The 27,187-nt window shown below is 48.1% G+C and overlaps 1 protein-coding gene across 1 annotated transcript; it reads left to right on the forward strand.

Moving 5' to 3' along the window:
* Window positions 1–4,421: 4,421 nt before the first annotated feature.
* ARHGEF33 (Rho guanine nucleotide exchange factor 33) lies at window positions 4,422–26,897 on the forward strand (the record flags this gene model as incomplete). The annotated part of the gene is made up of 15 exons (XM_082276727.1): window positions 4,422–4,443; window positions 7,739–7,788; window positions 13,187–13,351; window positions 14,974–15,095; window positions 15,936–16,078; window positions 16,634–16,693; window positions 17,296–17,511; window positions 18,153–18,282; window positions 18,952–19,084; window positions 19,839–19,922; window positions 20,704–20,787; window positions 21,513–21,661; window positions 22,543–22,701; window positions 24,398–25,151; window positions 26,760–26,897. 15 exons carry the CDS (start codon window positions 4,422–4,424, stop codon window positions 26,895–26,897), a joined length of 2,409 nt encoding a protein of 802 aa, XP_082132853.1.
* Between the last annotated feature and the right edge of the window lie 290 nt (window positions 26,898–27,187).

The raw sequence follows: 27,187 nt of genomic DNA on the forward strand, positions 1-27,187 counted from the left end.
GGCTTTAAAACCTTCAAATTATTCTCTGGGCTTTGCTCTGGAGGTATTATTCTGACTAGATGAGAGCTGCAGGAGTGTAAATGAGTTTTAGTGCTCAGCTCTGAAGAAACAAACATGTCTTTGGCATTCCTTGTCCCTAAAGCAGGAGGGTCATGCGCTTGAAGGTAGGGCAAGACAGCCTGGGAATGGCTCCATGTGGCTGGGCACTGAGCCTGTCAGGTGGGGAGCTTGCAGAGGAACAATAAGATCTCCTTGTTGATGAGGGAACTACCCTGTGGTGGGCTGGCACACCTGGCAAACCTTGGATTTGCCACAGGTGGAGGCCTGGTAGTGGTTTAGGAAAGGAACTTCATGGAGGGCTTGCACTTGCTGCTGATGTGCACATGGATTCATGTATGTGCACACAGGGTGTGGGACTGCTCAGGACTGAGACAAAAACATGAAGGGGGAAATCCTCTCCAGCTTTTCACTGCCTCAAGGGGGCTGTATAGAAGATGGAGTCCAGAATCTTCCCACCGGTGCACAGTGAAAGGTGATGCCTTAGGTTTTAACTGTTTATATTTTTCAAATCCTGTACTGCCTAGTGTATAACTCTGAAGTTTCTTGTGGGCTGTTAGCTGCTGTTCTCTCACGCTGGTTAGACATAACAAGCCTCTCCAAGCTTGCTCTCCAAGGACACCCAGATTGTCCTAGACCCCAAATGTGTAAACTAAGAGGAGGGCAAATGTGGGGTAGTTACATCATTAACTGAAGTTTTAATTGGAGAATTAACCCTGATATGCAAATGAACCAAACTTAGGAAAGTGTGAAGAACTCATGACTCGAGGTCCATCTTGGGAGTAGCCTCTGCACTCCCCAGGGTGTACTTTTGAAGGCCTTTCAAATAAATACCTACCTTTATTCCCTTATTCTTGTCTAGTCTCTGGTTTTAGGTGGCCACTTCAAGCATCAAAGGGAGTGGGTACAAGCTGCAGCTAAGGGAAACCCTGACTGAGTGTAAGGAAAAATATTCCTCTTCAGGGTACTGGAGGGCCCAGAGTGGCTGTGAAGACTCCAGTATGGGAAATATCCAGACTTGAGCTGGACAGAGTCCTGAGGAAGTTGATCTAGTTTGACATTAATCTTGATTTGAGCAGGAAGTTGAACTAGAGCCATACAAGGGCTCCTGCTCACCTGGACTCTCATGTGAGTTTAGGACTTGTCCTAAACTGCCAGCAGAGGTAGGATTTGACCAAGCACCCCAGATCCAGGGTCTTAGGGCCAAATACCTATTCTATTTTCCAACCCCTTTTTGCACCCTTTAGGCACAAGCCAGAAACTGTTCAGCCAGCTCAGGCTGACCGAAATCCTGGTCCCTGGTGAGGACAGTGTTAACATCTTCCCCACCCGCAGTCAGGGGGGAACAGAGAACAAACCTTCCCTCCAAACCAGGGCAACGTTCATGTTCTGTTCCAGTGATGAGGAAGGACTGATCAGTTTTGCTCCTTATATTCAGCAATTCAGAAGAACCAGGGGGAGAGAGGCGATGTTACATATTCTCCGAGTACAGCAGTGAGCCCTAAATGTGCAAAGTAGCCAATGTTAATGCAATTATTTAATGTGACAAAGAACCAAGGGGTAACTTAGGAAATTGCAGGCTGCAGATAGAGGACACACAAAGACAGTTACTCTGGTAAAACAGGTAAGATTTTCTGGACCCACTTAACCAAGGTCAACCTACTTTGCAGTGCAGTCAGATAGCAAAACTCCTGGTTTGCCTGGAGCAGGAGGGGATGGCGGCATCCCCAGTGTCCCAGTTTCAAAGACTCACTCCTGAGCTCTGCACAGGACACAACCTGTGCTTAGACATGTCCTTAATAGAATAGGCAAAAACGTGCTAAAAATAAATAAATAAATAAAATTCCAGCAAAACGCTGTTTTCATTGTTTCCAGAGAAAACAGAGGAAGTTCATGTTTCTTTCATATCTGTTTTGTCTTTCCTATTTGTTCCTCTTCTGCCAGCATTGCAAAAGCAATTCTGAATTTTAAAACCAGTTCTCTGTTAAGCACACTAGTCCTAGTTCAACAGCCCAATAACAAAAGCCTCAGGAATTTTCTATGGTGCTGACTAATTTAAATTGGGAGCAAAGTTTTAACAACTTTGCTACTGAAGTTGAATTTATAAGTCTGTTTTGCTCAGAGACACACACTTAAGTACCTTTTCCTCAAAACTTCTAGAGAGGAGATTTAGCTGCTTTAAAAACAACTAACATTCTTGTCATTCTCTGGAATACCTAATACCAGAAAAAGAAATATCTTTTTTTTTTTTTTTTCTGCTGAAGAAGGCCGGAGCACAGTGCATAGAGGGAGAGGCTGAGTGAGTTGGGTTTGTCCAGCTTGGGGAAAGGAAGGCTGGGAGACTTCTGTAGCCACCTCAACTACTTAATAGGGGTTGTAGTCCTGACAGCCAGGCTTTTCTCACAGACACAGTGAAAGGATAAATGGCCATGGGCACAAACTCCAACAAAAGAAACCTTGATTGGCCATAAGGAAAAAATTCTTCCTCATAGGAGCAGTATAGCCCCGGGATGCAGGCACAGAAAGGTTGAGAATTCCCTAGCCTGGGACATACTTAGTCCTTGACTAGATATGGCCCTGAGCAACCTGGTCTAGCTTTGAGTCAGGTAACTCCAGAGGTCCCTGCCCATCTAAACTCTGTAATGACTCTAGGAGTCTTCAGAACAAAAAAAAAAACCTGTTACACTATCAGCTGATTGAAAACAGATGTAACAAACTCTGAGATTTATCTCACTGTAACCAGGCATTCACCTGGAAGCTTTCCCAGCCTATTTGTACAAAGCCCACTTCAAAGGTCCCTTCGCCTTTGCTCAGGTTTTCCACATGCCTCACCAAGGGATCCTCTGTCCTGAGAAGTCAGTGGATCTTCTTAGCAAGTGATCTTATAAACAGCTCTCTTACAAATAAGTTTATCTTTTCATTAACCCTCAATCTGAAGAAGATGCTTAAACCCACGTCCCTCCAGCACTGTGCTGGAAGCTTTTCAGTCCACACAACACCCTCAGCAAGAGGCCAGCTGGGTATTCTGTGGCACTGATAGTGACACCACCCTCCTCCACTGGGAATTCCACACTCAAAAGCTCTCAGGTTTAATGTGTGGGGCCCAAAGCTACGCTGCTGACTGCACCTGCTTCTGCTCTGATTTCCAGCAGCCACCCAGGGCTCTTGCATATTTTGCACCTCTCCCATCTGTTTAATGCTATGTGCTTTTCTCTGTGCCTACTTCTCTGAAAGCATCACCCCAGACTTGTCTGAACCACCAGAGCCCTCTTGGCAGAGCTGTGCCAGCAGAGTTCTCTGCCATAATTATGCTGGCCACTCCAGTCCTGTTAGCAAAGTTAAGGCTGACTCACATCAGCCTTTGGCATAGCTATGTCCAACAGGAATGAAGATAGGAGGTTATTCTAGAGTCCTAAATCACATTTGGTTTCCTAGTAAGGCTGGACAAAAGCAGACTTGAAGCAAACCCTGGGAAGGGGAAGTGTGGATGTGGGGCAGGGCCCATGCTGATAAGAGAAGTGTGAGCTGGTACAATCCATTTTTCTGTGTCTCTGCCCATGTCATTAATCAGGCATCAAGGTCCTAATCCCAATACCAGGTGAGTGATGAGGGGCTTTACCTCAGGATTGGCACAGGATTGGCCTCAGGATTGGCACTGAGGACAACTGGGAACCCTGTTGTCCCTGGTTCCCAGAGAGGCCACACCTCCGCACATCGAGGTGCCTTGCAGCACTCCTGTGTCTCCCAGTCAGGGAGGCAATGGACACAGAAAGCAGGAACAGCAGTACAAGTGCCTCCTAAAGTGCTGGCAGAATTGTGCAGCAGCATTCTGAAGGCAGTATCACTGTGACCCAAACACAGGTCTGAAGCACATTTTGGGTGACTGGTTGCATAGCAAAAAGCTGACTCTGATGCAGAACACCCATGCAAGATGTTCATGTGCTGTTCAAACTACAGCATATTTTGAGTCAGTTCATACAGGAAGTATCTTGCTGAGAAAACAGTCTCTGTGGGATTACATAGAACCTTTTAGTCACCTGTCCATGGAAGCATAAATGGCCATGGGCTGGGAGGGAAGTGTTTGTACCAGCATCCGCTCTGTGGAGGCACTGTGAACCCAAACAGATCTTTAGGATGCTTCATTCTCTCTCAAATCCCTCCTCCTTTCTCTGTTGTCTGAACTTCGAGCAGCTCTGCTCAATAAACCCTTTCTGCATCTTTCTGCACTCAGGGTTCAGATCAGCTGACCCCCCCCAGGGCTCACATGTGGGCAGCTCTAAGCCATGGGATGTTCCCAGTGACCAACCAGAGCCCTCCAGAGTGAGGACAGGAGTCCCTGCGAGGACGCACACCCCATAGCAGCCATGGACTCAAACAAACACGAAGGTAAAGCATCCTCTTATTTCACTTCTTGCTAGTATGAAAGACAGCAAGGGAGAAACGTGCTCTCATAGGACCTGTCTGCTGGCCAGCAGCCAGCCCCCTGAGAGCACCTCTCAGCCATGACATGGCAGCTGTGGGCAAATGTTCAGTACTTTCAGTTTCTTAGAAATATCTGGGGGTTGACATTTTTATCTCTTATTTTAGAACCATCTCCCTCTCCTCTCTGGAAAATACTCCTGTCACATATGTGACGTCCACTGTGGGAAGTCATTCCTTTTCTTGCCTCTTGTGCCCCACTTCTGCCTTAGGATGTAGAGACTTCTAACTGTCCAAAGCTGTGTTTTACGTGAGGGTGCTGTGACGAGGATCTGCTTCTCTCCCCCATGTGCTTTGTAGTGAGGGGTTCTTGTTCGTGTCAGTGTCACAACCCAGATATCTGCACCTGTCCCAGTCTTGCAAGCACCAAGACGTATCCAGGCCACATTGCTTGCATGCAATCAGTCCTTGCTAAGGCTCGCTGCACTTCTAGAAAGTCTGCAAAGCTCAAATCCAGGGTTTTAGTGGTTACTGACTTCTTTCAGAGGAATGTGGTACTTGCTTTCCACCCCAAACCACTTGCACTGTGCTCTGCCTTGCCACCTCAGAGACACTGTGTCCATATGGTGAGGAACTCTTGAAACTATGAGCAGGGGGAGAAGCTGTAGGAGCGTCCACAGCTGTCAGCTCAGGAGAGAGACTGGACCACCTCTTTCCTTCTTAAAAGATGCTTGGTGGTGCCACTATTCATGGCATAGTTAACAGAAAAGTTAATTTCCCTATTATTATTATGATTATTCTAATTTAATGAAATTAGGTCTCTGTACCTAGGCCCTTACACTACAGCAGGCTGAAAAGGAAATTAACTCAGGGATTTTTTCCAATTAATTGGTATGCCCTCATAGGCTGTAGATGTTCACTCCAGAAACTGGGAGATTACCACAAACTCCCTCGTTTCCCACAGTGAGACTGAGAGGAGCCTCCTCTGCTTCAGCTCTTTGCAGCAACTTTATAGAAAGGATCTGGGTTTTGACTGGGTACATTCAGAGAGTGCTCATGGCAAAGGTGGGAGGTAAAGTCACAGTAGCAGTGATCCTCTCCTCAGTTCTGGTCTTGCTCAAGAGCAATTCCTTGCTTTAAGTATGTCCAAGGACATTACAGACTGATCTGGAATCAAATCCACATGAAAGATCCCTACAGACTTTTGCAGGACATCGGTCAGGCCCTCTGTGTTATATATCAGATTGAAAGACACCCAAAGAAAATGTGAGGAGGCTCTTCCTTGTTCTGTTATGCTTCTACCTGACACCTCCAGTCCTTCACACAGCTCAGCATTCAATACACCCACCCATGTTGTAAAAACAGCATCTCCTTGTCCTGCCAGCACTGGGTTTGTGTTGTACTATTAATTCAGAAACATGTCCTCTTGCTCTTTTTGGGTCAGTCCTTACTATCCCACAGCAAGAGCCCAACAGGACAGGCATGGGCCTCAGTTTCCATGATTCAGGAGGGTCACTGTACACACAGGCTGTCTTTTCAAGCCTCAGCTCCAGGCATCATGAGAAAGCTTCAGGCCAGTGGTCGGTTTCTAAATCTTGCGGTTGCAGAGAAAATCTGAAACAAAAGACACAGAAGGGCCAAAGCTGAAGATGAAAACCACCTGTAATTTAAAAGTTGAAATGTGAGACTTGGTGCAGGCTGGCTGATGAGCTCTGACCCCAAACAGCTGGCAGTTTGGAGTCACAGTTACTTCTCCCAATCAGCCTGCTGCTTCTTGTTTTCCCTAGGAGGAAGCATGAGAGGGTATTCCCCAGAGGGTCAGTGTCTAACCCAGCTATCCAACCCCACAGCTGAGAGAGCCACTAGCACAGGCAGGAAATGGCACATGGGCAGAGAGGAGCACACAGCCTCTCTGCCTCTCTCTTCTGCAAGTCATCAGGGAATTTGCTCAAGTTCCTCTGAATCAGGACAAATCCTAGAGACCAGAACAGGGCCATTTCATAGGTGTCCTTGCTGGTAACCCACATTCCCCCTCAGGGGTAAAGAAATCAGAATGGAGCTATGCCTTGTATAGCTCAGACTTCCAGGCTTCAACTTTCTACTGTCTGACTGTGCAGAGTCCTCCCTGCATGCTTTTCCAGCCTCTACAGGACTGAATTTCTGTGGTCCTAAAGGCCCGGCTTGGAAAGGCACTGAGCATCTGCAGCCAGCATGGAAAGAAGGAGCTTGGCTTCTCCTGGAGTTGGGCACGGGGTTACTGGCCATGTCTGTGACTTAACAGCAGAGATGAGTGAGGCAAATCCTTGGAGGCAAGAGAAAACCAATCTCATGAAGTGGCATTCCCAAGAGGAGGCAATCCAGACAAGGAACAGAGTAGCATGGTGTTTTCTGGGAGTGAGGTCCAGCCAGGGAGCCTGATGGAGGGAATAAAATGATGGCCATTGGACTGCAATTCCCTCAAAGTGTAATGGCAGCACAACCAGCAGTGATTTCTGTTGGACAGCTGAAGGTTTCTGCACAAGACAGTTGGACTACATGACCTTAAAAAGGTCCCTTCCAACTCAAATGATTCCATGATTCTAGGATTAATGCCTAGAAATAGTGTCCAAAAATACTTCTGCAAAATATCATCTCCTCCATGAGCTAAGTCTGTTTCAGAAATGTTAAGCTGTAGAAGATCCAGTGGGATCACCATACCACAAACCCCCAGGAATGACGAAACCAATGAAAAGGTGTAATTTTGTGGGGTTAGAAAAGTCATGATTACTGCTTGGACTGCATTGTGATAAAATATAACTTAAAATATACAGATAAGGTATTTTGCCTTTTGTGGAGATAATAGAAGTATGTACAGATATAGTAGAGGATAAAATTGACTGTTTCAGTAGAGAAACAGATCAGTAATGCTTTAGGACAAAAAAAAAATCTGTTACCTAAGGCTGGTACACAGAACTAAACTTCACAGGGAGCAATTTAATCCTAATTGCACATACAAGTTTTCTCACTTCCTTGCATGGATCAACTCTGGCCAGACACAGGACAGCAAATAAGGTGAATTTAACATCTGAATTTAGGTGAGTCATTCCTATTTTATAATTGCAGTTTATTTTACAAATGATACGGTGTTCAGACCTCCTAAAGTGAGACTTGAGTCCTTTAAAACTGATTTGTTCCTCAAGAGGGACTTCAAATCCTCTGCTCCAGTTATTTATAGCAGCCATTATAAGTCATTTTAATTGACTGAAGTTCTTTATTCCCACAGGAGGGACTGAAAGTGTGCCCGTGAGTACCCCTGCAACACAGATTTCCCAGGTAAAGATGAGCAAAATGCCCTAAATAACTCCAAGAGTTTAAAGAGTTACTAATATATAAACAGTAGTTAAAAAGCTAAATTAAGTTGAAGGAAAAATGTAGACATTTACAAGGAACAAGGCAACCAAAATGTGCACACTGCATGGATAAATACCACACATCTTGGGCCTCATCTTAAAAGACCTTTCAGTAAAATTTCTCTGCTTACAACCAGTTGTATTTAGACAGGTGATTTGTGAGCTCAGCTAATTAAGCAACTGACATCATTAGCACCAATTAGAGAATGTCAATTCACTGGGCTGGAGGGAGATTTCAAGACTGAGCTTTGATGAGCTTTCAGCAAACCTGATGAACTGTCCCAGGAGCAAGGATCTGTTGACTGACATGGGGCAGGGGTGTCTTCTGTGCGGCTTTGGGTTATCCTGGCAGCCTCCCAGCTCCTCAGACCATGGGGTGCTCTTGCCTGATAATCCAGACCAGCCAGAGTGTGAGTCTTTCTGCATGTCTTTGTGTGGCCTCCCAGCCAGAAGCTTGGAAACCCTGGTGATCAGTTCCTCCTGAGCTCTGCAGCCTGTCTTTGGGCTGACATTCTTGCTGCAATTGGATGCCACAGATGCTGTAAGGTTGTCTATTACCACAGCCCAGGGAGTATCCCTTCTGTAAGATGCAGTTTCAGCCTTTCCACAGTGATGTTTCCTACGCATTTCCAGTCTGCAGGAAATGCGACAGCGTTTTAAGCACTTTAATCCCTGGTCTGGTTCAATATGGAACTGTAATCTGAAAGAGGAAACATACCCCTGAAGTGGAAATCCAGACTATTTGAGACCTCCCTTGTCACCATTGCAAAACTAATGTCCATAATGGCTTGCAAGTGCACCATGGCAAGTGGAGAAGGCACTGCTTTCCATGAACTACCCAGCACTTCTCTCGTCTCCTCCTCTTTTCCCATGCAGGCAGCTCCAAGCAGGAGCTGTGGCTGGGTTGCTGAAGGGCCCAGCACAGTGGATCCAACATGCATGTGGCACCGTGTGCTGGAAACACCATGCACACATGTTGCTTTCCAGCTGACACGTGGGTACCTTAACGAATCCTTAAATGTCAGTCACCTGCTGGCTCTTCCCTTCTGCTTCAGCAAAGGCACTATGGACAATGCAGTTACCAAAAGGGACTGCACAGATGTGGAACATGGGCTGATAAGTACTTGCAGCCCCCTTTAAGTACCTTCATTGTTCTCTTGTGTATTTACTCTGCTGCTCTGACTGTATTCCTACCGTCCTTGCCTAGGAATATATATGCTGGATATACTCCTAGGGACAGGTTCTTTACCACTGTAAATCACTGCAGCTCTGCTGCTTTCCTGCTACGAGGCACTGCAAGCCTTTCTAATGCTTGGCTGTAGAAATGCTGCCCTTAAATACAGGAGTTAGTAACTGTTCTAAAAATTAGTTGTTTCCTGGTAAAAGCATGCATCATGCAACTCAGAAAAATCAGGTCCAGGGCTTGTGGCAAACACTGGACTTTGTGCCAGATTGGTTTCAAGCAGTGTCCTCAGGCAGCCCTCTTTTGAGAGACGCAATGTCTATTTACTTCTTCAGACCAGCCCCAAAATATGTGCAAAATAATGGACAGTAGATAAGCTGGGGGAAGTAACACAGACAGTACTTCATGGCCACAGGTGGTTTTACTCTTTTCAAGGATATATTTGTAATAGCAGAATTGTTCTGTGCAGTATTCCTTTATCATGAGCCTGTTTTCTACTGGTCTTGACAGGCTTCAGCTCAAGGTCCCAGACAGCAGGTCCTGTCCTAGTATAAGGACTTAGGCAGCTGCCAAGGGTGGCAGATGCAAATGGCCATCCCTGTGGAGACAGAGGCCTGGACAGCCTGGTCAGTGCTGGGGGAAACCTGTGGGGACACAGGTCCTCAGGAAAGCAGGGGCTCCCTCTCATCCTTTTAGTGGCAGCCAGGGCAGTGACCTAGCTCACCAAGGCTCTGCTGCCCTCTTTCCATCCCACTCCTTCCTTCCATAAACCATCTCCATCTGCTGGCCACAACCATCTTCCCTAGGCTGCCTCAAAGCCTGAACAAAATTTAGGCTGCAAGAACAGTCGTTATCTTTTACAAATGTCTCAGATTGCTGACACCCGCCAAGAGAGGGGGGAGACTGCAGTTTTGCTGCCTCTGATCCGGGAAGCAGCACCAGTCCTGTGCACCCTTTGTGAACAGCATGGTTTTTCCACACAGAGCTGAAAAACATCAGGGCAGCAGGTGAAATGGGAGTCGTGGGACCCAAAAAAGACATAACCTACCATAGGCACATGGCACTGGATGCCTCACTGCTTTGCTTTGTTGGGTTTGAGGGCCCCACTCCAAAGGCAGACGGGCACTGAAATCTGCAACTGGTACTAAATTATTTAGGTACCTAAATCCCTTTTTTGAATAGTTCTTGGACAGGTTCTAAGGACTCCCTATGACTGTGCAGATTCATTTATCCTCTAGGCATTAGCTAAGTTGTTCTTTCTTAAATTCCACAACTTAAGTGTTAAGGTATATCTTTACTCCCATGAATAAGTGAGCCAGGGCAACACATTACAGTTTAACTGTTGCTGTATTATAAAATCTGTCTTTTTTGGTATGTGTTCCACTTAGAAACTTTAGAAACACAGAGTTGTCTTCAGAGGGTCACAAACCTGTGAAGTACCTCTCTGGTCCTGTAGGCATAAGCCATCCCTGTGCAAACAGAGCCCTGTCACTTGGGCAAGACATGGGCAGGGCCTGATACTTCAATGGCTTCCATCTGTTCTAACAGCTTATGGGATTTAAAGGATGGTTTTCTAAAGCTTGCTTTTAGAAATGAGCTCAAACTAAAATCCATAGCTACACTATGCTTGGCAAGACTTTAAAGATAACATGCTGTTCCTGCACCACTTCACTTGATTTTTGATCAATCCTGCATCCAATGCAACAAGAATGTATTTCCTTTCTATGCTAACCTTTACCTGCTCAGGGTTTCAGCACTTCTTGTTCAATCATCCGAGCCCTGTGGCTGGTTGGTGTTTCTGGCTGCATTCATCCATCAAGCAGCAACACAAGGATGCATTTCAGTGTCTGAAATAGCCACTGCAAGCTGCATGGGGCTGAGGAAGGATATATGGGGCAGGACAGACTCAGGCCAGGCTCTGGAGCACTGAGATGGACACACAAAGAAACTAAGCTAGCACTGTCACTGCAAAAGCAGAGATTGGTCAGCAGCAAATCCCAAAATAACACTGTCTGCTCTTAGATGCAGAGGGTATTTTGTCCAGCCTGTAATCCAAATCTTTCTTTTTGTTGGCTGAACTCTGCTTTCATAGAGCATTTCAGTGCACGTGGAGACCAAAGTCTCTGTGATGGTCCATTTTTGCGGATGCCTTGCAACTTCTTAGTCTGAAACCTCAAGATCAGCAATGATTCCCATCCCCATACCCTTCAAAGGATCTGTGTAGTTTATCCCCTTTCTGGAAGCATCCAAGGAGGAGATGGCCATGCTTATGGGCAGATTTTGGGCTTATTCTCCCCAGACATTGTTATCTCCAGGGCCAGCTCCAGGACTGCTCCACTGCTAGCAGGACTTGGGGCTGTGATATCTCCATCATGAAGCAGATCTCTAAAATGGATAGCATAGGAGAGAATGGAATAGCACATTCCAGTTGGAAGGGACAGATCTGATGAATCAACCCTTTTCACCTGGAGGGCAGTGTGTGATGCCCAGCCCTGATGCAGCCTGGCAGACAGACTGTGCCTTGGTACCACGTCAGCTCAGGGGGAAGTGTGTCAAGCACCTGTGAGCAGGGATGGAATATTAACATTTTGCACAGTCGCAGTACTTTATAACCCTCCCTCCCCCTTCTCCAGGCACATATGTTAGGATGTCTGATGATGCCACAACCATCTGGGCTGAGGTATCAGAAGCAGTGTGGTCATTGTCTGCCCTAAGCAGCCCCTCTGACCCTTCAGGCTACACTCACAGGTCAGGGTGACAATGTGGCCAGGAGGGGTGGGGGAAAGGGTTGAGCCAAGGGGTCTGGAGCTCCAGCTGGCTTGGGGACTCAGGGTTGTCATCTTGATGAGGGAAGATGTCCTCAGCCTCCTGCTCCCATCTACCTTGTCCTAGTGCCTGTGGTTCCTGTCAGTCCTACTCCTCCTACCCAGGCACTCTGGAAATGTGTGTCCAGCCAGATCAGAGTGGGGGCTGTGGGGTGAGCGCTGGGGTAGGAGTGGGGATGGCAGGCAGACATCCTCTGTAAAGACACTGCCAGTGTCCACCAGAGGAGGCTGGTGCATGCCATTGCCCCGAGGTATCGGAAGCCATCTCTGCTCCATTTGCAGGACTCAAGCGCCTGAGTTCCCGGGGTGGCTCTCCGCTTACCACCAGTGCTCCCGTTTTGGACTCAGTTTATAACCAGATGTTAGGCCGAATTTCTGTTGTAAAGGTAAAAACCTCTGTACTGAAGCGCCTTGGGCCGCGAGCTCGCTGTGGGCTTTGTGCAGGCGGGACGAGCGCCTCGCTCACAGCGCTGGGGGCAGAGTTCAGGGTCACCAGCCCGAGCTGCTCCCAAGAGGGTATTCCCTGCTTAGCCCTCTGCCAGTCGCTGATCCCCCCTCACTGCCCACCTCCACACCTGCCTTGTCTGCTTGCTCTGCCAGCCTGGCTTGCCCCAGTCCATCTCCTGCTTCACCTGGCTATCACTGGCTGTCTCCAGCTTAGGTGGTGAGCTCTTCCAGCAGCACCAGGGCATCTAGGGACAGAAAAAAAAAAAAAAGAGTGGGCACAGCATCACTGTATGCCAGGGGAAAACTTCCTGTTCCCTCTCCAGCACAAGTTAGAGCTGCCTCCTTCCATGGAAAGGGCCCATGACAAAGGACAGAGCTTCTCCACAGCCCTTGGAGAGTGAGGGGTTAGACCTGTGTGGGCAAAGTGCCAGCCCCACGAGCACACGTGGGAGGAGGACTTGCTCAAAACCAGACACTTTCTTGATTGCTCAGCTGCTTTGGAGATTAATAATCTGGCTGCTGTTATTGCAAGCCTTCTTGGCATGTTTCAGGCTGTCCTCCTACTACAGGCTAACAGGCTGCAAACTGCCAGGGAGCCTGGAAAAACTCAAAAAAGTTTTTTAAAAAAGTCTAAAAAAGGGGCGCATTGATTGCCCAAGACAAACACCTCCTACTCTATACTGAGGCTGCAGCAGGGGCCAAACCTCTCCCCATGTTTCCCAGCCATGAAAGGAGGAGGAGAAAGAGGACAGCACCTTACAGGATGGGTTACACGCAGCCTTTGTGCCAGCTGAGTGACCCTCGGGGACACAAACACCTGAGCCTGGGAGGAGGGACTGAACCCACTGTGTTTGTGGTTGCTGTAGTTGCAGGCATTAGCCTCTGAGCTGAAGGCGGGTTTCACAGAAGCAATGCAGGAGCTGTCACGGATCCAGCATGGAGAGTATGCCCTGGAAGAGAAGGTCAAGAGCTGCCGCTGTGCCATGGAAGAGAAGGTGGCTGAGATGAAGAATTCCCTCAACACGTTCAAGGTAGGAGTGTGACCTGTGGGGAGGCTGCATACATTCCATGTGAGCTTGTGTGGCAGAGGGAAGCATTTCCCTGCCTCCATCAATACTTCCTGTTTGCAAAGAAAAGGAGCAGGCAATTGTTTTGGATACACCTGGGATACTTCCTTTGGCTTTGGGTCTCCCCTGACTGCTCCAACCCAAAAGTAACCCATACTCTGGCCTATTGAGCCTTCTTGACTGGCCATGAGGCAGTGCTGGGAGCTAACCTGGGCACAAGCAGCCCTTGCTCTGGGCTGCACATGCCATGGGTTTATGGCCTGTTCAGGGGCTACTGCTGGGCCACTGTCCTGCACCTCTCCTGGGTCAGGTCTCCCGCATTTCCTGCAGGAACCAGAGCCACTGGGGAGCAGCAAATTAACACAAAACCCTAAAGCCTTTTGAAGTTGCATTTCCACATGGCTGGGAGGAAGTGCTGCCTGGTTTGATCTGGCCCAAGAGGATAAAGACAAAGGGCCAGAGAGACAGCCTAGCAAGAAGGCTTGATGCACACTTTGGTCCAGCCAGCGTCTCCATGCAGAAACTGGATGACTGCCTGTGACGAGGCAGGCAGAGGAACTCTTTTATTGTTTTTATTGCAAACTTTCCCCATGGGGTTTTGCTGAGTCAATAATACCTTGTGAAGTTAAAGAGGGCTGCTTACTGGAAAAGCCCATTACTAACCCTGTGACAGGGAGACAGATGGCACCAGGCAAAAGGAGCCCCTGGTGCCAGATGAGCAAGGGAGACAAACAGGGTGAGGGCATCATGGAAGAGGTCTCAGAGCAACCAGACACAGGGTTATCCAGGATATTGTCGTAAGGGAAAAGAGATTTAAAATACAGATGCAAAGAATTATGCAAGCAACAGAAGGGGCAAAGGCTGCTCTTCCTCTGCCCCATGCCCATGTTGGCTATTCAAATGCTGAGCTCCCAGTGAAGCCACCTCCTTTCTTGGGGGAAATCCCTTGGTTTACATGAAACTTTTGAGTATTTCTCCTCAACCCTGCTGCTCACGTTCATGAAACCTGCAGGAACTTCATGCATCAGAGCTCTACATCTGAGTAAGGCTTGTCTGAAAGTGCCTGAGGGAGGATGGACAGGGAGGATATGGAAGGCCTCATTTCCTTAGGAAACCAGGCTAAAATGGCAGATCCAAGGCCTGATTGGCAAAATCTTATGCATGTGAGTGCTCACACTGGGATCTGAACCAAGTGCAACATGTGAATACACATGCTGGAAAACTGCAGAGGGAAATGTGATCCCTAAGGTCCACCTCCAAATGCCATTAAGGGCAGGAGTCCTCCCAGTGCTTTCAGCTGGTGGTGGATGAAGCTCTGAGTCTCTGATCTCCCATCAGTGCCTTGAGCATGTGGCACCACGCTGGCTCGGGTGAGTTGCCTGTAGAATTAAGGATCACCATGGCATGCCATGTTGTGCATGGCACGTGTGACACATCCTGGACTTGCAAAGGAAGAGTGTCTGATCACAGAGCCACTCCCCAGAGCACCCTGAAGCACCTTTAGTGCACACCAGCCAGCATTCAGAGCTGTGCCACGAAAGCCTGATGGGCACCCTGGGAATGCTGTGCTTTTGCCTGTTTCTCAGGAGGAGCTCAGCGATGCAAAGTCAATGATTGAAGAAATCAGTGCCAAGCAGGAGGAAATGCAACAGAAAATTGAGCAGCTGCAGCAAGAGAAGCGCCGGGAATCACGGAAAATGAAAGCTAAGTAAGGGCCCAAACTCCAAGGTGCTGAAAATGCTAATTAGCAGTGGTGTCCATTTTGTTCATTTCTGTATAGCATAATTTCTTAACTGTTCTCCTGGCTGGACATGTGTATCAACCCTGATTATGACCAGAAGTGCTTCAGTTCACCCCGGGCTTTTAGACACACACCCCACAGAGCAAAGACAGAAGAAAAATGCTAGCACCTCACTGTGATTCCAACAACAAAACAGCCCCCAGCAGCTCCCTGGAAAACTAGGGCCTGGTGGAACACACAGACCCACTAAAAGCATGTTGGGGCAGTAACACTGTTGAAAGTCAGAAGCCCCCACCATTCAGACAACAGCACTGCAATGTCCCCTTCCTTGCTTGCAGGACTCAGTGGGCTCCTGATGGTGCAGTCATGCTCTGTTTTCCTGTCACCAGCCTGTTCTTCTTTGAGCAGAGCCAGAGAATGTTTGCATGCTGCTGGGCCACACTGATGCTGTGATGAAGCAGATGGTTGTCCAGCTTGGTCCTAATTAGCCTCCTTCTGAAAACAGAGTTTTGCTCATGAATTTATACAGCTGCCTTGATGCAAACACTTTCCAAATCTAAGCTAGCCCCTCAGCTAATTAAGCTATTTAATTAGATGAAACATGCTCTGCAAAAGAATTGATCTGAAATAACCTTCTCCTATAGCCAGTGGAAGTTACTTCCAGAACATTGTTCATGAACTGCCAATTCCATCAAAGTCTCTGCTAGAGTTGTCCTATTTCTGACAGTATTGGCCACAAATGTAGTGTAGGAGCTTCAACTGTAGCATTCAGACTTTCCAACCACCTCCTTCTTTGTGCTTGTACAGAAGAGCACAGAAGGATGATCACGGGTCACAGACAGTGCCAACACCTCTCCAGGGCAGCCCATTTCGATCCATCAACCTCCCAGAACCTGTGCTGATGAGTGAAGATTTTACGAGTCTTTTACACAACGTGACTTACGAAAAAGGTAGGAAACAGAACAGGCAAATGCAGTGCCTTCCTCAGGAAAAAAAGTCAGGAAAAGCTCACTAGGGTGACTTGGGTTTGGGAAGTATCTGCTTTGCAAACATTGTGACAACAGCCATTTATTGCCTCCTCCAAGGAGAGGGATGCAGGCTGGATCTTCGTTCTTGTAGTGCCACTGGCACAGATACAGAACCAAATGGGGGCTCTTGATAAAAGTCCTGGGTTTGTTTCTGTGTGAGGGAGCGGGGCACAGGAAGGAGGAACACACCTTGATGAGGAAAACACTCGAAAGTTGGAATCAAAGAAAAGGTGATGGACCAGAGCCTTTCATTCTATAACTAAGTTTGGGGGTCTAAGCTGGTCTGTCACTCTCTTGCTGTTCAGATAGGAAGATATTAAAAATATATTCATTTTAAATGTCAGCAAAGGCAGAGATCAGATTTCCTAGCAAAACTGTGAAAGACTGGAGGATTTAACCCTACTGACAGGGCTTGGCAGGAAGCAGCCTGCTCTACAGTTGTCTTCTCCTGTTAAAGTTCCCTTTGTTTTTCAACAGTGTCTGACACCAGGATCATGCCCATGGGAGAAGGAGGTGTGAAAGTCATAGCAGGCCCAGGTAAGAAAATATCAAACATCAAAAGACAGGACAATGATTCAAAGAGAGTGCTTGCTTTACTGCACTGAAAAAATGCTTTCAGGGAAGGCATTTCACAGGGATGTCTTTCAGTCTGTCATGTATCTCCATTTTCCTACTTCAGTTGAGATGTGAGGGCAAACCTGTGTCCCTGAAGTGTCCTTGATGGTCAATGCCAAGGATTTGGCAGAGAAAGCCTTTCTGCTTTGCTTTCTCAGATTCTAAGTGCTTTTGCAGAAAGGAAGAATTGATGCTTCCTGATGTGACAAAGAATAGCGAGAGCACCATTTTTCCCCCTTGGGAAGAGGTGGTCTTTCTTCTTCTCTAACATATGTCTAACTTTGGATCTTATTTGGCCTGAAAATAAATGCTGGAAGAGTGCGAACCTTGTTCTGCTGAAGAGCTCACCAACTACACTTCCTTTGTAAATAAACCCTACAAGGCTACAGCCCTTGTGAAGCACAAGGAATGTTCCAAATTCACCTTCCAGTGCTTCAAATGGATGGAAACACAGCTTAACTGCCTGCTGCAGCATAATCAGTCAGCTGAGATGTCAGAGTCCATAGACCTGTTTGTCATTGCAGGAGCAGGCATAGAGACAGATGACAGCCTCAAGCCTCCCCTGGCAACAGAGGGGCAGTCAAAAATGCATTTGCCATCAACAGTATGGAAGCAGCCCAAGGACACCAAGGACTGGGGAGATGAGTACATTTCCAAAGAGCAACCGGAGAGAGGGAAAGACATGGGCCAGAGCAGATACAGCTCAGCAGACAACATAATATGTGAACCCTCTTTGGCTGGTAAGGAGTAGAAAACTCTGGCTAGAGAGGCTCAAAGCTGTATCCATGCCTGGTGTGAGCTGGCTGGTGCTCAGCATCCATGGAGGGAGACACACAGACCAGTTTCTCCTACTAGAGGGGAATCTCTCAGGGCCTCACACTCCAAGACCTCTGGCCTTTGTATTTGTTGGGCTGTGTGACTGACAGGACCACTCTGTACCCAGGACAGCCCTTCTCGTTCTCAAGACCTGTCATGTTCAGAGTACTGAAGGGATTGCAGCAGTGTAGTTTCTTAAGTGGGTGAAAAATACAACTTCTCATTCTGCAGGGATTCTTCAGGATGGGAAACCCTGATACGAGTTGTTTTGCCTTTGACTGCTTGTTTTGTTATTCTTAGAAAAATTCAGTATTCATAGGAAAAACACATTTGCTTTAGAGCTTTCTTAGCAAACTGTGGCTCTAGTCATGTCTGGGGCATGCTCTAGGATCAGGATGGGGTTTTACATTTTGGGGAAAGAAGACACAAAAAGATGAGACATTGATATCACTTTTAAAACAAGTTTCTCCTTTCATGGTTCACTGTCAGTTCACCAGTCTAACATGCAGCTGTCCCTGAGGTCAGTATTTTCTTATTTTTAAACTTAACCATTATCTTCTGGAAGCCAAAAGGCAGAACATTGCTTTGGAGCTGCTGGAGTCAGAAAGGAAGTATGTCATCAACCTGTCCCTGATCCTGAAGATCAAGGCCACACTGCAAGGGCCAGATGTGAAAAGAAGCACCAAAGAGAGAAGGTATTTGATGTGCTCTCTGTCTTTTGGGGAGTTTTCTTCAGTCAATATTATTTCTGCATTATCCCCTCACACACTTTTCTTTCATCCACACAGAGATCTTTGAACACTTGGTTTATTTCTAGTTGAAAACTGGAGGCACTGGGAGGTTTTTGCAGTCATTAAAGACTTTCCTGCCTGTCCCTTGCATCTTGTCCACCATTTTCATTCTGATTCTGGGTGAAATCAATGTGAAGTGGCAGAAAGGCAGTAGCACATTTTAACCAGCTCTGCATCAGTGGATTGTCTCCTGAAAGAGCCTGACAAATGGGACAACACAGAAAGCTGGGGAGCTCTCCTCCAGGCTCTCAATGGGATGGCTCAGGACCATGGTCCTGCATAATCAGCCACAGCAGCACTGCCTGGGGCTTTTTAGTGCTGCCAGTTCTGCTCAGCTACTCAATGCATTGCAAAGCCAGCCTAAGAAGCCTTCAAAACACTTTATTAATAGCCAGCTGGAGAGGGTACTTGCAGCCAAAAAGACTCCCCGATGCAGCCAGGGCTCCAGCCACAGGAGTTAATAATACATGTGCAAGGCTGTGCTGACCACACAGGAATGCCCACCTAGCAGTATTCACTTGTTAGGGATGAGGTTTTGCTCTGTATAACCAGTCTGATCTGGTCTCCCTTCAGTTTTTTCCCCAACTCTTTGCGGTTCCTGGTCCAGCAGCACGTGGATTTACTGCACGCTCTCCAGGAGCGAGTCCTGAGCTGGCCACGACAAGGGATCCTAGGAGATATCTTCCTGAAGCTGACAAATGATGAGGTATGTTAAAGACCTCTCCAGAATCTTCTGTCATGATTCATGATGTTTTGTTGAGGCACAGGTGGGCCAAAACACCTTGCAGGAGAGGGGTTGGGCTGTGCAGCTGTGGCCTGAAGGGTAAGGCCTTCCAGCAAGCCCTCTTGGAGCACAGTCCTGGGGCATGGCAGTCCCTTTGTTGTTCAGGGACTCCACGTGCCAGACCCATCTGTGGGCAGGCAGCCTCATAGCACAGCTCTATAACCAGTACATGAGACCCAGACCTGCTTGCAGGAGCCACACCTGAGCCTTGACAGCTTGAATGGCTGTATTTCCAGTGAGGGTGTGAAAAGAGTGTTTCTGATGCTCCCCTGCCCCAATACACCTTGTTCACAGTTCTGATAAGCAGGTGGGCAGGCCTCTTATCACACATGGTGTGTTGCACCCACTTCTGTTGCCCTGGTGAACAGCAAGGATGTGTAAAAACTCATCTGACACTTTATAAATTTTAAGTCTTACACAAGAAAAGCTTCTTGCTGCCCAGCCTCTCTACCCCTCCCCACCTGCTGTAAAGCTTTACACACTGTGCTCAACAGCAGAACACATTCTGTAAAACAGACTTTCCTGAGAAGTTCCAAGCCCAGAAGGAGTCACACAGCACACACTGCTGCTCTGGTGACCTTCCAGCAGCGATGGTGGGGAATCAGCAGTTTGGCTGACTCTGTGACCAAAAATCCCTGTTAAGTTTGTTGGCTCTTTTCTCTTTCCCTTTCTTAAGAATAATTTTCTGGACTACTATGTTGCTTACCTGAGGGACCTGCCAGAATGCATCTCTCTGATCCACGTGGTGATCCTGAAGGAGGTAAACTTCCTGCCTGCTTCCCAGGCATGTAATGGCAACATGCAAGCCTGGATCTCTTCCTCTTATGCCTGCCCATGATAGGACTCTCCTGCCAATGCACTTGTTCTGTTGCCAAATGCCAGTTTCCTGGAGGTTGCCGTGGCTGACAGGCACTTACAAAAAGCAGCTTTAACACCTTCCTCACTGTTTGAAACCAAAGCTGTTTTTCTGCTGTGCCATGAAACAATGTCTCAGATTAAACCTCCCAAAAGCTTACCTATGCACATGCTATCCAGACTTTTTCCTGGCACTGTCTCCTGGAAAATGGAGGACTCATCCAAACAGAGATCGAGTGAGGCTGTAAGTCCTTTATAGAGAAGAGTCTTCACTTTCAGCTTCAGGCATTTGGTCTCACACCCTGGATTCTGGGTTTAAACTAGGAAAGTTAAAGGTAGTTTAAAGTGCAATAACCAGGCCATATTTGCTTGCTTCCAAGATTTTTTAATTTAGAAGTCAATCTCATTTTGTTCAGTTCATCTGAGCCTACACTAAGAACTTCATTCTGAACAACAGCATCTTCTTGGGGTTTCACTGAAACTTAACTAGTGCACTTTCAACACACTTAACCTACTTAATTAGGCCGAGTGTCCCTAGTAGATAATCCCCAACCTAAATGCCTGGTGTGCCCCTGTGAACTGTTGTAACTCCTTACAGCATAACTACTCATTAAAGCACAGAACTACCTGGAAGCAGATGTGTTTTATGGGTGGAAAAGACTCTTAAGTCGCTTTCTCTATTTCAGGTAGAAGAAGAAATCAAGTCTGATCTCTACATTCTGTTCTTTCATATAGTCCAGCGAATCCCTGAATACCTTATTCATCTACAGGTAGGGCCCCAGGATGGAAACTGTCTTGTTGAACTCTTATCACATCAGGCGACTTTTAACTCAGAGCTGGTATTTGGGCTTGTACAGGTACAGGGCTTCTGGCAAACCCAGTGGGTTCTTTGAAGAAAAAAAAAACTTTGAAAGGGAAAGCCAGCTAACAATAGCTTAAGTTTCCTCTTTTTCACATGAGGCTTGCTTATATTTGCCAGTTTCTCCATTTGACCTGACAGAAGCAGCTTTTGTCTCCTGGGAAGCCAAAGGCTCTGCTGCCTGCTGCTCTGGGAAAACAGGAGGCCAGAGATGTGAGACACCTGAGAGGGCTCCTAGGGCCCAACAACCTGCCCTACAGAGAGGTGGCTGATAAAAAGAGTTCTGGTTCACAGAAGGCTTATCTGAATCGTAGTGAAACATTTCAGACAAGGCAAATACACAGAAAGCAAGCCCTATAAAATCAAAACATTGGTTTATTCATCCAAAGCTAAACTCAACCAGTGCATCACCCACACATCCCATGATTACATTTACAGTGGTTCCTTGTGCATTTGCACTGGACTAGTGGGAGGCAGGCCCCATCCAAGTCCCTCAGAAACTCATGCTGCCTAGAAAAGCTCCCCCAGGGCAGTGCCATGAGCACTCCAGAGCCCTAATCCATGGTTCCAATAGTGCCTTCTCCCCAGAAAGGGTCAGGACAGCCTCCAAACAGCCTGCTCTCCTCTGTGCCTCAGAATGTCCTGAAGTTCACGGAGCAAGAGCACCCTGACTATTACCTGCTGCTGGTGTGTGTGCAGCGCCTCCGGGTTTTCATCTCCCACTATAGCCTCCTCTTCCAATGCAACGAAGACCTGCTGATACAGAAGAGGAAAAAGCTGAAGAAGTAAGCACAACATCAGCTCATTCTGTCACCAGGGAAGGGAGGTGTGGGGGAAGCCTGGCAAACACGGGGTTTGGGTCCAGGCAAGATCAACAGGCATATTGCTCTGTTGAAATAAAGCCCTTTGCATCTGAATGCTGGAGAAGAACCACTATTGGCATTTGCCCTCCAACTGAGGTCAGATTTGGGGTGGGTCCTTCTGCCTAACTCTGAGAGTGAAAGAAAGATCACTTCTAAATCCTTCTAAACATAGCAGCCGCATGTTTCATGTGGCTTGATTCTTTAAGCTGGTGGCAAAGTCACTCCCCAGCGGGAAAACAGACAGGGATTTAGCTCTGGCAGCTCCAGCCCTGGTGAAGCTGAGGACTGTTTCCCTTATGGGCTGAGACTCCAAAAGAATGGTCTTATCTTATTTTACTGGGGGAGGAGGTGGGAGAAACAAAAGCCTCCCATAACCTGTCTGAGATGAACTGTGACAGAAATTACCCTGAATGTAGATTCTCAAGTTGCAGTTCAGAACAATTCCTTCAAATCAAGGCTTTTTACTAACATCAGAATCTGGTTGCCTTTGCTCCTTGTGATGACTTACCTGGGGTGTAGGACAAGAACAAATTTCAAGGGAAGCTTCCGAGTATGGAGGGTGGTGAAGGGCTGGAGCAGACTGCTGGGGAGGGACTGCTATGGGGAGAGGCATTAAGAACACCACAGAAAGCAGGATGCCCTGCTGACTGGAACAGACTAGGTGGAACAGGCTCTTCCTTGGGGTGGGCAGAGGTGAACGGGAATATTAAGGTCCCTCCCAGTCCTGTTTTCTGTGATTCTACACGCTCGTGCTCATTCCCTGCCTTATTTCTTAGCCCGACGATGGATTTCTCCTCCCTCAGGTCATCCCTGGTGAAGCTGTACAAAGGTCTCACCTCCCAGTGTACAAGCCAGGAAGTTTCTCCAACACCCAGTGCAGCATCCATGCGGGACAGTGGGATCCACACTGAAGAGGCCATACAGTCATTCCCAGCAGCGCCTTCCTCTGGCACAACCACCCCGTAAGCCTGTTGTCCTCATGGGCAGCTTTCAAAGTAGGCTGAATACTCTCTCCTCACACACACCATGCCAGTGACACCAGGCAGCTACAGGCTGTCATTTCCAAAACCATTCCCTGTATATGGATAGAGAGATGAAGGGCTGGTTCCATCCTGCTATCCCCTACCATGTGGTTTACCAGCAGGAAATGTTTCAGAGCTCTACCCAGGGCTGCCTTAATGGTATGTTAGGGAGGACATGCATTTGTTTAGGCCTGACAGTGGTGTGCACAGTAACACTCTGCATTATTCACTGTCAACATTACAAGAGCTGGGAAACAGGACCAAGGTCTCAGAGTAGGGAAAAAAAAAAAACTTTTCCACACAGCACATAATTGAGTGATGTGATTCACTATCACTAGACACAAGTACAAAATGGGTTCAAAAGCACACAAGACTAATTCAAGACAGGCAGGGCTACTGGTAGCACCTGGCAATCTTCACAGAATCGCAAAATATACTGAGTTGGAAAGGATCCACAAGGATCATCAAGTCCAACTCCTGGCCCTGCACAGGGCCATCCTCAAGGGTCACACCATGTGCCTGAGAGCATTGTCTGAACACCTCTTCAGCCCTGTCAGGCTTGGTGCTGTGACCACTGCCCTGGGGAGCCTGTTCCAGTGCCCAGCCACCCTCTGGGTGAAGAACCTTTTCCTGATATCCAACCTCAGCCTCCCCTGACACAACTCCAGCCATTCCCTTGGGTCCTGTCACTGGTCACCAGAGAGAAGAGATCAGTGTCTGCCCCTCTGCTTTTACCTCGTGAGGAAGCTGCAGACTGCGATGGGGTCTCCCCTCAGTCTCCTCCAGGCTGAACAGACCAAGTGACCTCAGCCACTCCTTGTGTGGCTCCCCCTTGGCCATTTCCAGCCTGACAGGTGCCAAATGAGATGATGATCAGAGAAGCACACTAGACTTAACTTTATTCTTATGCCAGCAATTTGTGGCTATTGTGCTTTTTTATCTCATTTGATACTAACAAGAGTTTGGCTTCGTCATTCCCAGTCCCCCTCTGTTAGTAGTGTTACAGATCAGTCCTTGGCCTCCTTCTCCCCAGGCTGCCCAAGACAATCTCCCTCCTCTCATGGATAGGATGCTCCAGGCCCACATCTTGGTAGCCTCAGCTGGCACCACCCCCACAACCACCCTGAACTGAAGACTCAGCTGGAACACAGGGAGGGTAGGAGCCCTCCAAGCACTCCTGACACATTTTGGGGACAAAGTCACCCTACCCAAGAGGTATCCACCTTATCCACCTGAAAAGACAACCAGACCACAGGAAAGTGAGGCATAGCTCCTGCATTACAGAGAGAGAAGAAAAGTTAAAATCCAAAATGCAGATGAACAGGAGAGTGATGGAGCAGTTGGCTTCTCATCTCAGTTTCTATTAATTTCATGCTGTAGAGTACCAAAGTCAGCCAAAGCTACTGGATAAGCAGTTCTGTCTTTCCAAGTTTGGTCCTCCTAACCAGCCAGGCAATTTCTGTAAGTGATACCTCTGTTACTGTTCTCCAAGGCAGGAGAATACCTTTTGGCCATAAAATTAACACAATAGGGCTGGGGGAGTGAAGGGGTGGGGGGGGACTTGTCATGCTGTCTCTGTCATCCTTTAGTATTCCACTTCCGTCTGTTGTTTTGTTTTGTTTTGTTTATTTTTAAGGCATTTGATGCCACAGATGAAGAAACCCCAGCCAACGGTGATGGAGAACATCCAGGCTGTAAAGCCCCCTGACTGGGAGATGGAAAGCAGAAAACATGAGAGGCCAGAGAACATCCTTGCCTCCTCTCAGTTGACAGAGCAGGAACTCAAGGCCTTGACAGCCCCCTTGCAATCCATCCCTGAAATGGAGTATGAAGCGCCACCGGCTGACGCCGTGGGGAACACGGAGAGAGCCATCAGAACCTCTGTGGAGCTGCTGCAGGATGCAAGGAACTTTGCACCAAGCTACGAAGAGTTTGACTACCCTGGGGAGGTTTTCACCATGCCAGGCCCCTACGAAGATGACACCTTCCAAAACCTCGCCCTCTTTGAGAACTGCTCCCCAGCCTCTTCCGAGTCCAGCTTGGATATTTGCTTCCTTAGGCCTGTGAACTTCACCTCAGAACCCGAGAGGACAGACCATGCCTTGCAGCCACTGCCTAAGAGCTGCACTCCCGTGAGCAGCAGCACCTACAAGCGTGAGATGTTCCACAGCAAAGGGAAGCAGCTGAGCAGGTCCCTGAAGGAGCTGCCGCGGAGCGCGGAGGGCGTGAGCACCAGACTCTACAGCACACGGAGCAGCAGTGGGAGCCGTCTGCAGCAGAAGCAGGACAGGAATGTTCAGCCTCACTTGATCTCAGCTTCATCTCGAAGCTCCCAAAGGAGCTACTTCCCCCCACAGAGAGGAGCGGGTGAAAAACCGAGCTTTTTGGAAGTAAGGAGGCTTAAATAGGAGGAGAAAAAAAAAAGGCACGTGGTGGTGCAGCAGCAGCAGGAGAAAGATCTGAGATACAGTTAGAGTAGAACACGCCAAAACAGCTTTCAAGCCCACACATTCCAAGTTCTCAGCTGCATGTACATGCCCAAGGGAGGGACAAGATAGCTCCTTTTCACACACATCTTCCCCAGGGACAAGCACAGGGTTGAGGTGTAGAGCTGGCTTGAGACAAGGTAGCACACCCTTGAGACAAGGTAGCCTCTTGTGTGTCTCCACCTGTCACTGAGCTTCCCCCCCAGGTTCATGTTCTGAGCAGGTCACAAAGTTTACACAAAGCTGTTCAAAATTAGTGCTGTGGTTGGCACCCAGTTGAACAGGTGCCTTTCCACCTGCTGTGAGAAGTGCTGGGTAAGTGCTGGGTAAGTCATGCCAGTATAAACCAGCATGACTTGGCCAAGCTCAGCCCATTTACACCAGCAAGGATCTGGTCCAGAGGTTTTGTTTCACCTGTATTTGTTGCCTGGATTGTACAGACCCATGCCAAAGTCTGTGTGAGAACAGTCAGAGCCCAGCAATTGTGTCTCTCAGATGGGACATGGCAAACAGCACTCTAACCCTTCAGGGACACCAGGTCCTGCAGGAGCAATGTTTCTATAGTTCACAGAGTCAACTTTGGGCTGTCACAGCCAAGGAGGTAGAGGCCAAGGGTGCTGTGAGATGCTCAGATAGGAGGCTGTAGATGCAGATGATGATGGGAGGTAGGTTCTGACAGTCTGACTGAAAAGATAGCAAGGAAACTTCAAAAGAAAAGAAAGTAAAAGGCCTAGTGAGTAAAGGAGGTGGTGGATGGCTGAACAGGGGAGATGAGGCAGAGGGAGAAGAGTCAACAGCCACCCCAGAGGTGGAACACAGCCACCCCAGAGAAAGGGGCCTGTGAGCTCTTTGGCACTCACCTGCACAGAGCTATGGCCCACAGCAGGGTGCAGATGTGGAGCTTGTCCAGAACTGCAGGACATGTTCTCCCCCACGGAGCAAAGGACATCACCATGGCAGTGGTGGGCAGAATTGGAGAAAAGGGTCTTGTCCAGAGTCTGGCTGAGAGGAGCTTGGCACTCTCCTGAAAGAGGGAAAGATCTTTTAGTGGCACATCTACCACAAGGTGTGTGTGCCAATGAAGCCTTCTGCCCCACAGATATGAAACCATGCAGCAGCAGAGCCAGCAGAAGTCTTTCACACCTTATCACAGCTCAAGAAGCCTGATGCCTCCCTGCCCTAGGGGAGAAAGGAGAGGGTGGGAAGTTCTTCCAACTGCCCAAGCTGCCTTGCTCCCTCAGTGGCAAAAGAAGCTAGTGAGCTTCCCCTAAACAAAAAGTTTAGCAAGAAAGGCTCCAGTTCCCTCTAACAATGCTTATCCTCCTACTCCTCTGTCACTGCCTCAGCCTTAGAGCCAGCAACAAGCTCTCTGCAGAGGTACCAGTGTTGTTTCCCAGCCTTGTCAGCACCTCCTCACCCACCAGGTCCCTCCTAGCACAGAGAGAGAAATAGAGAGAAGGGAACAAGAATGTGAGGTTGCAAATGCTGGTTAAATTGTCTTTTCCCTTTTAGGAGCTCCATGCAGAAGACAACACCAGGTTCTGCCAGAAGGATGACAATGAGCAAACATCCTTCAGCGACCACAACCCGCGGCACGAGCCCAAGGGGGGGTTCCGGAGCTCCTTCCGCAAGCTCTTCAAAAAGAAATAAGCAGCCCCAAGAAAGGCAGGCCACAGCCAAAGCACAGCAGTGCTTCCCCAGGTCCCCGAGGGTGGAGACAGACAGCAAGGCCCCAGGATCCCCCTCACTAACACAGAGGGTGGAGGGTGGGGGAGAGGAGACTCACAACTGCCTTACAAATGCATCCTGCTCTTTCTAGCACAGGGCAGGGCCAGGCCTTGGGTTGCAGTGGAGCTCAACCAGCAGGTCCAATAAGCACAGGAACTTGCTAGCTTTCATTCCTATCTGACTGAACTTCCCTCAGTTTTGGAAAGCTTTGG

This window comes from Coloeus monedula (assembly GCF_965178545.1).
Source record: "Coloeus monedula genome assembly, chromosome: 2".
In the NCBI taxonomy this organism is placed as follows: domain Eukaryota; kingdom Metazoa; phylum Chordata; class Aves; order Passeriformes; family Corvidae; genus Coloeus; species Coloeus monedula.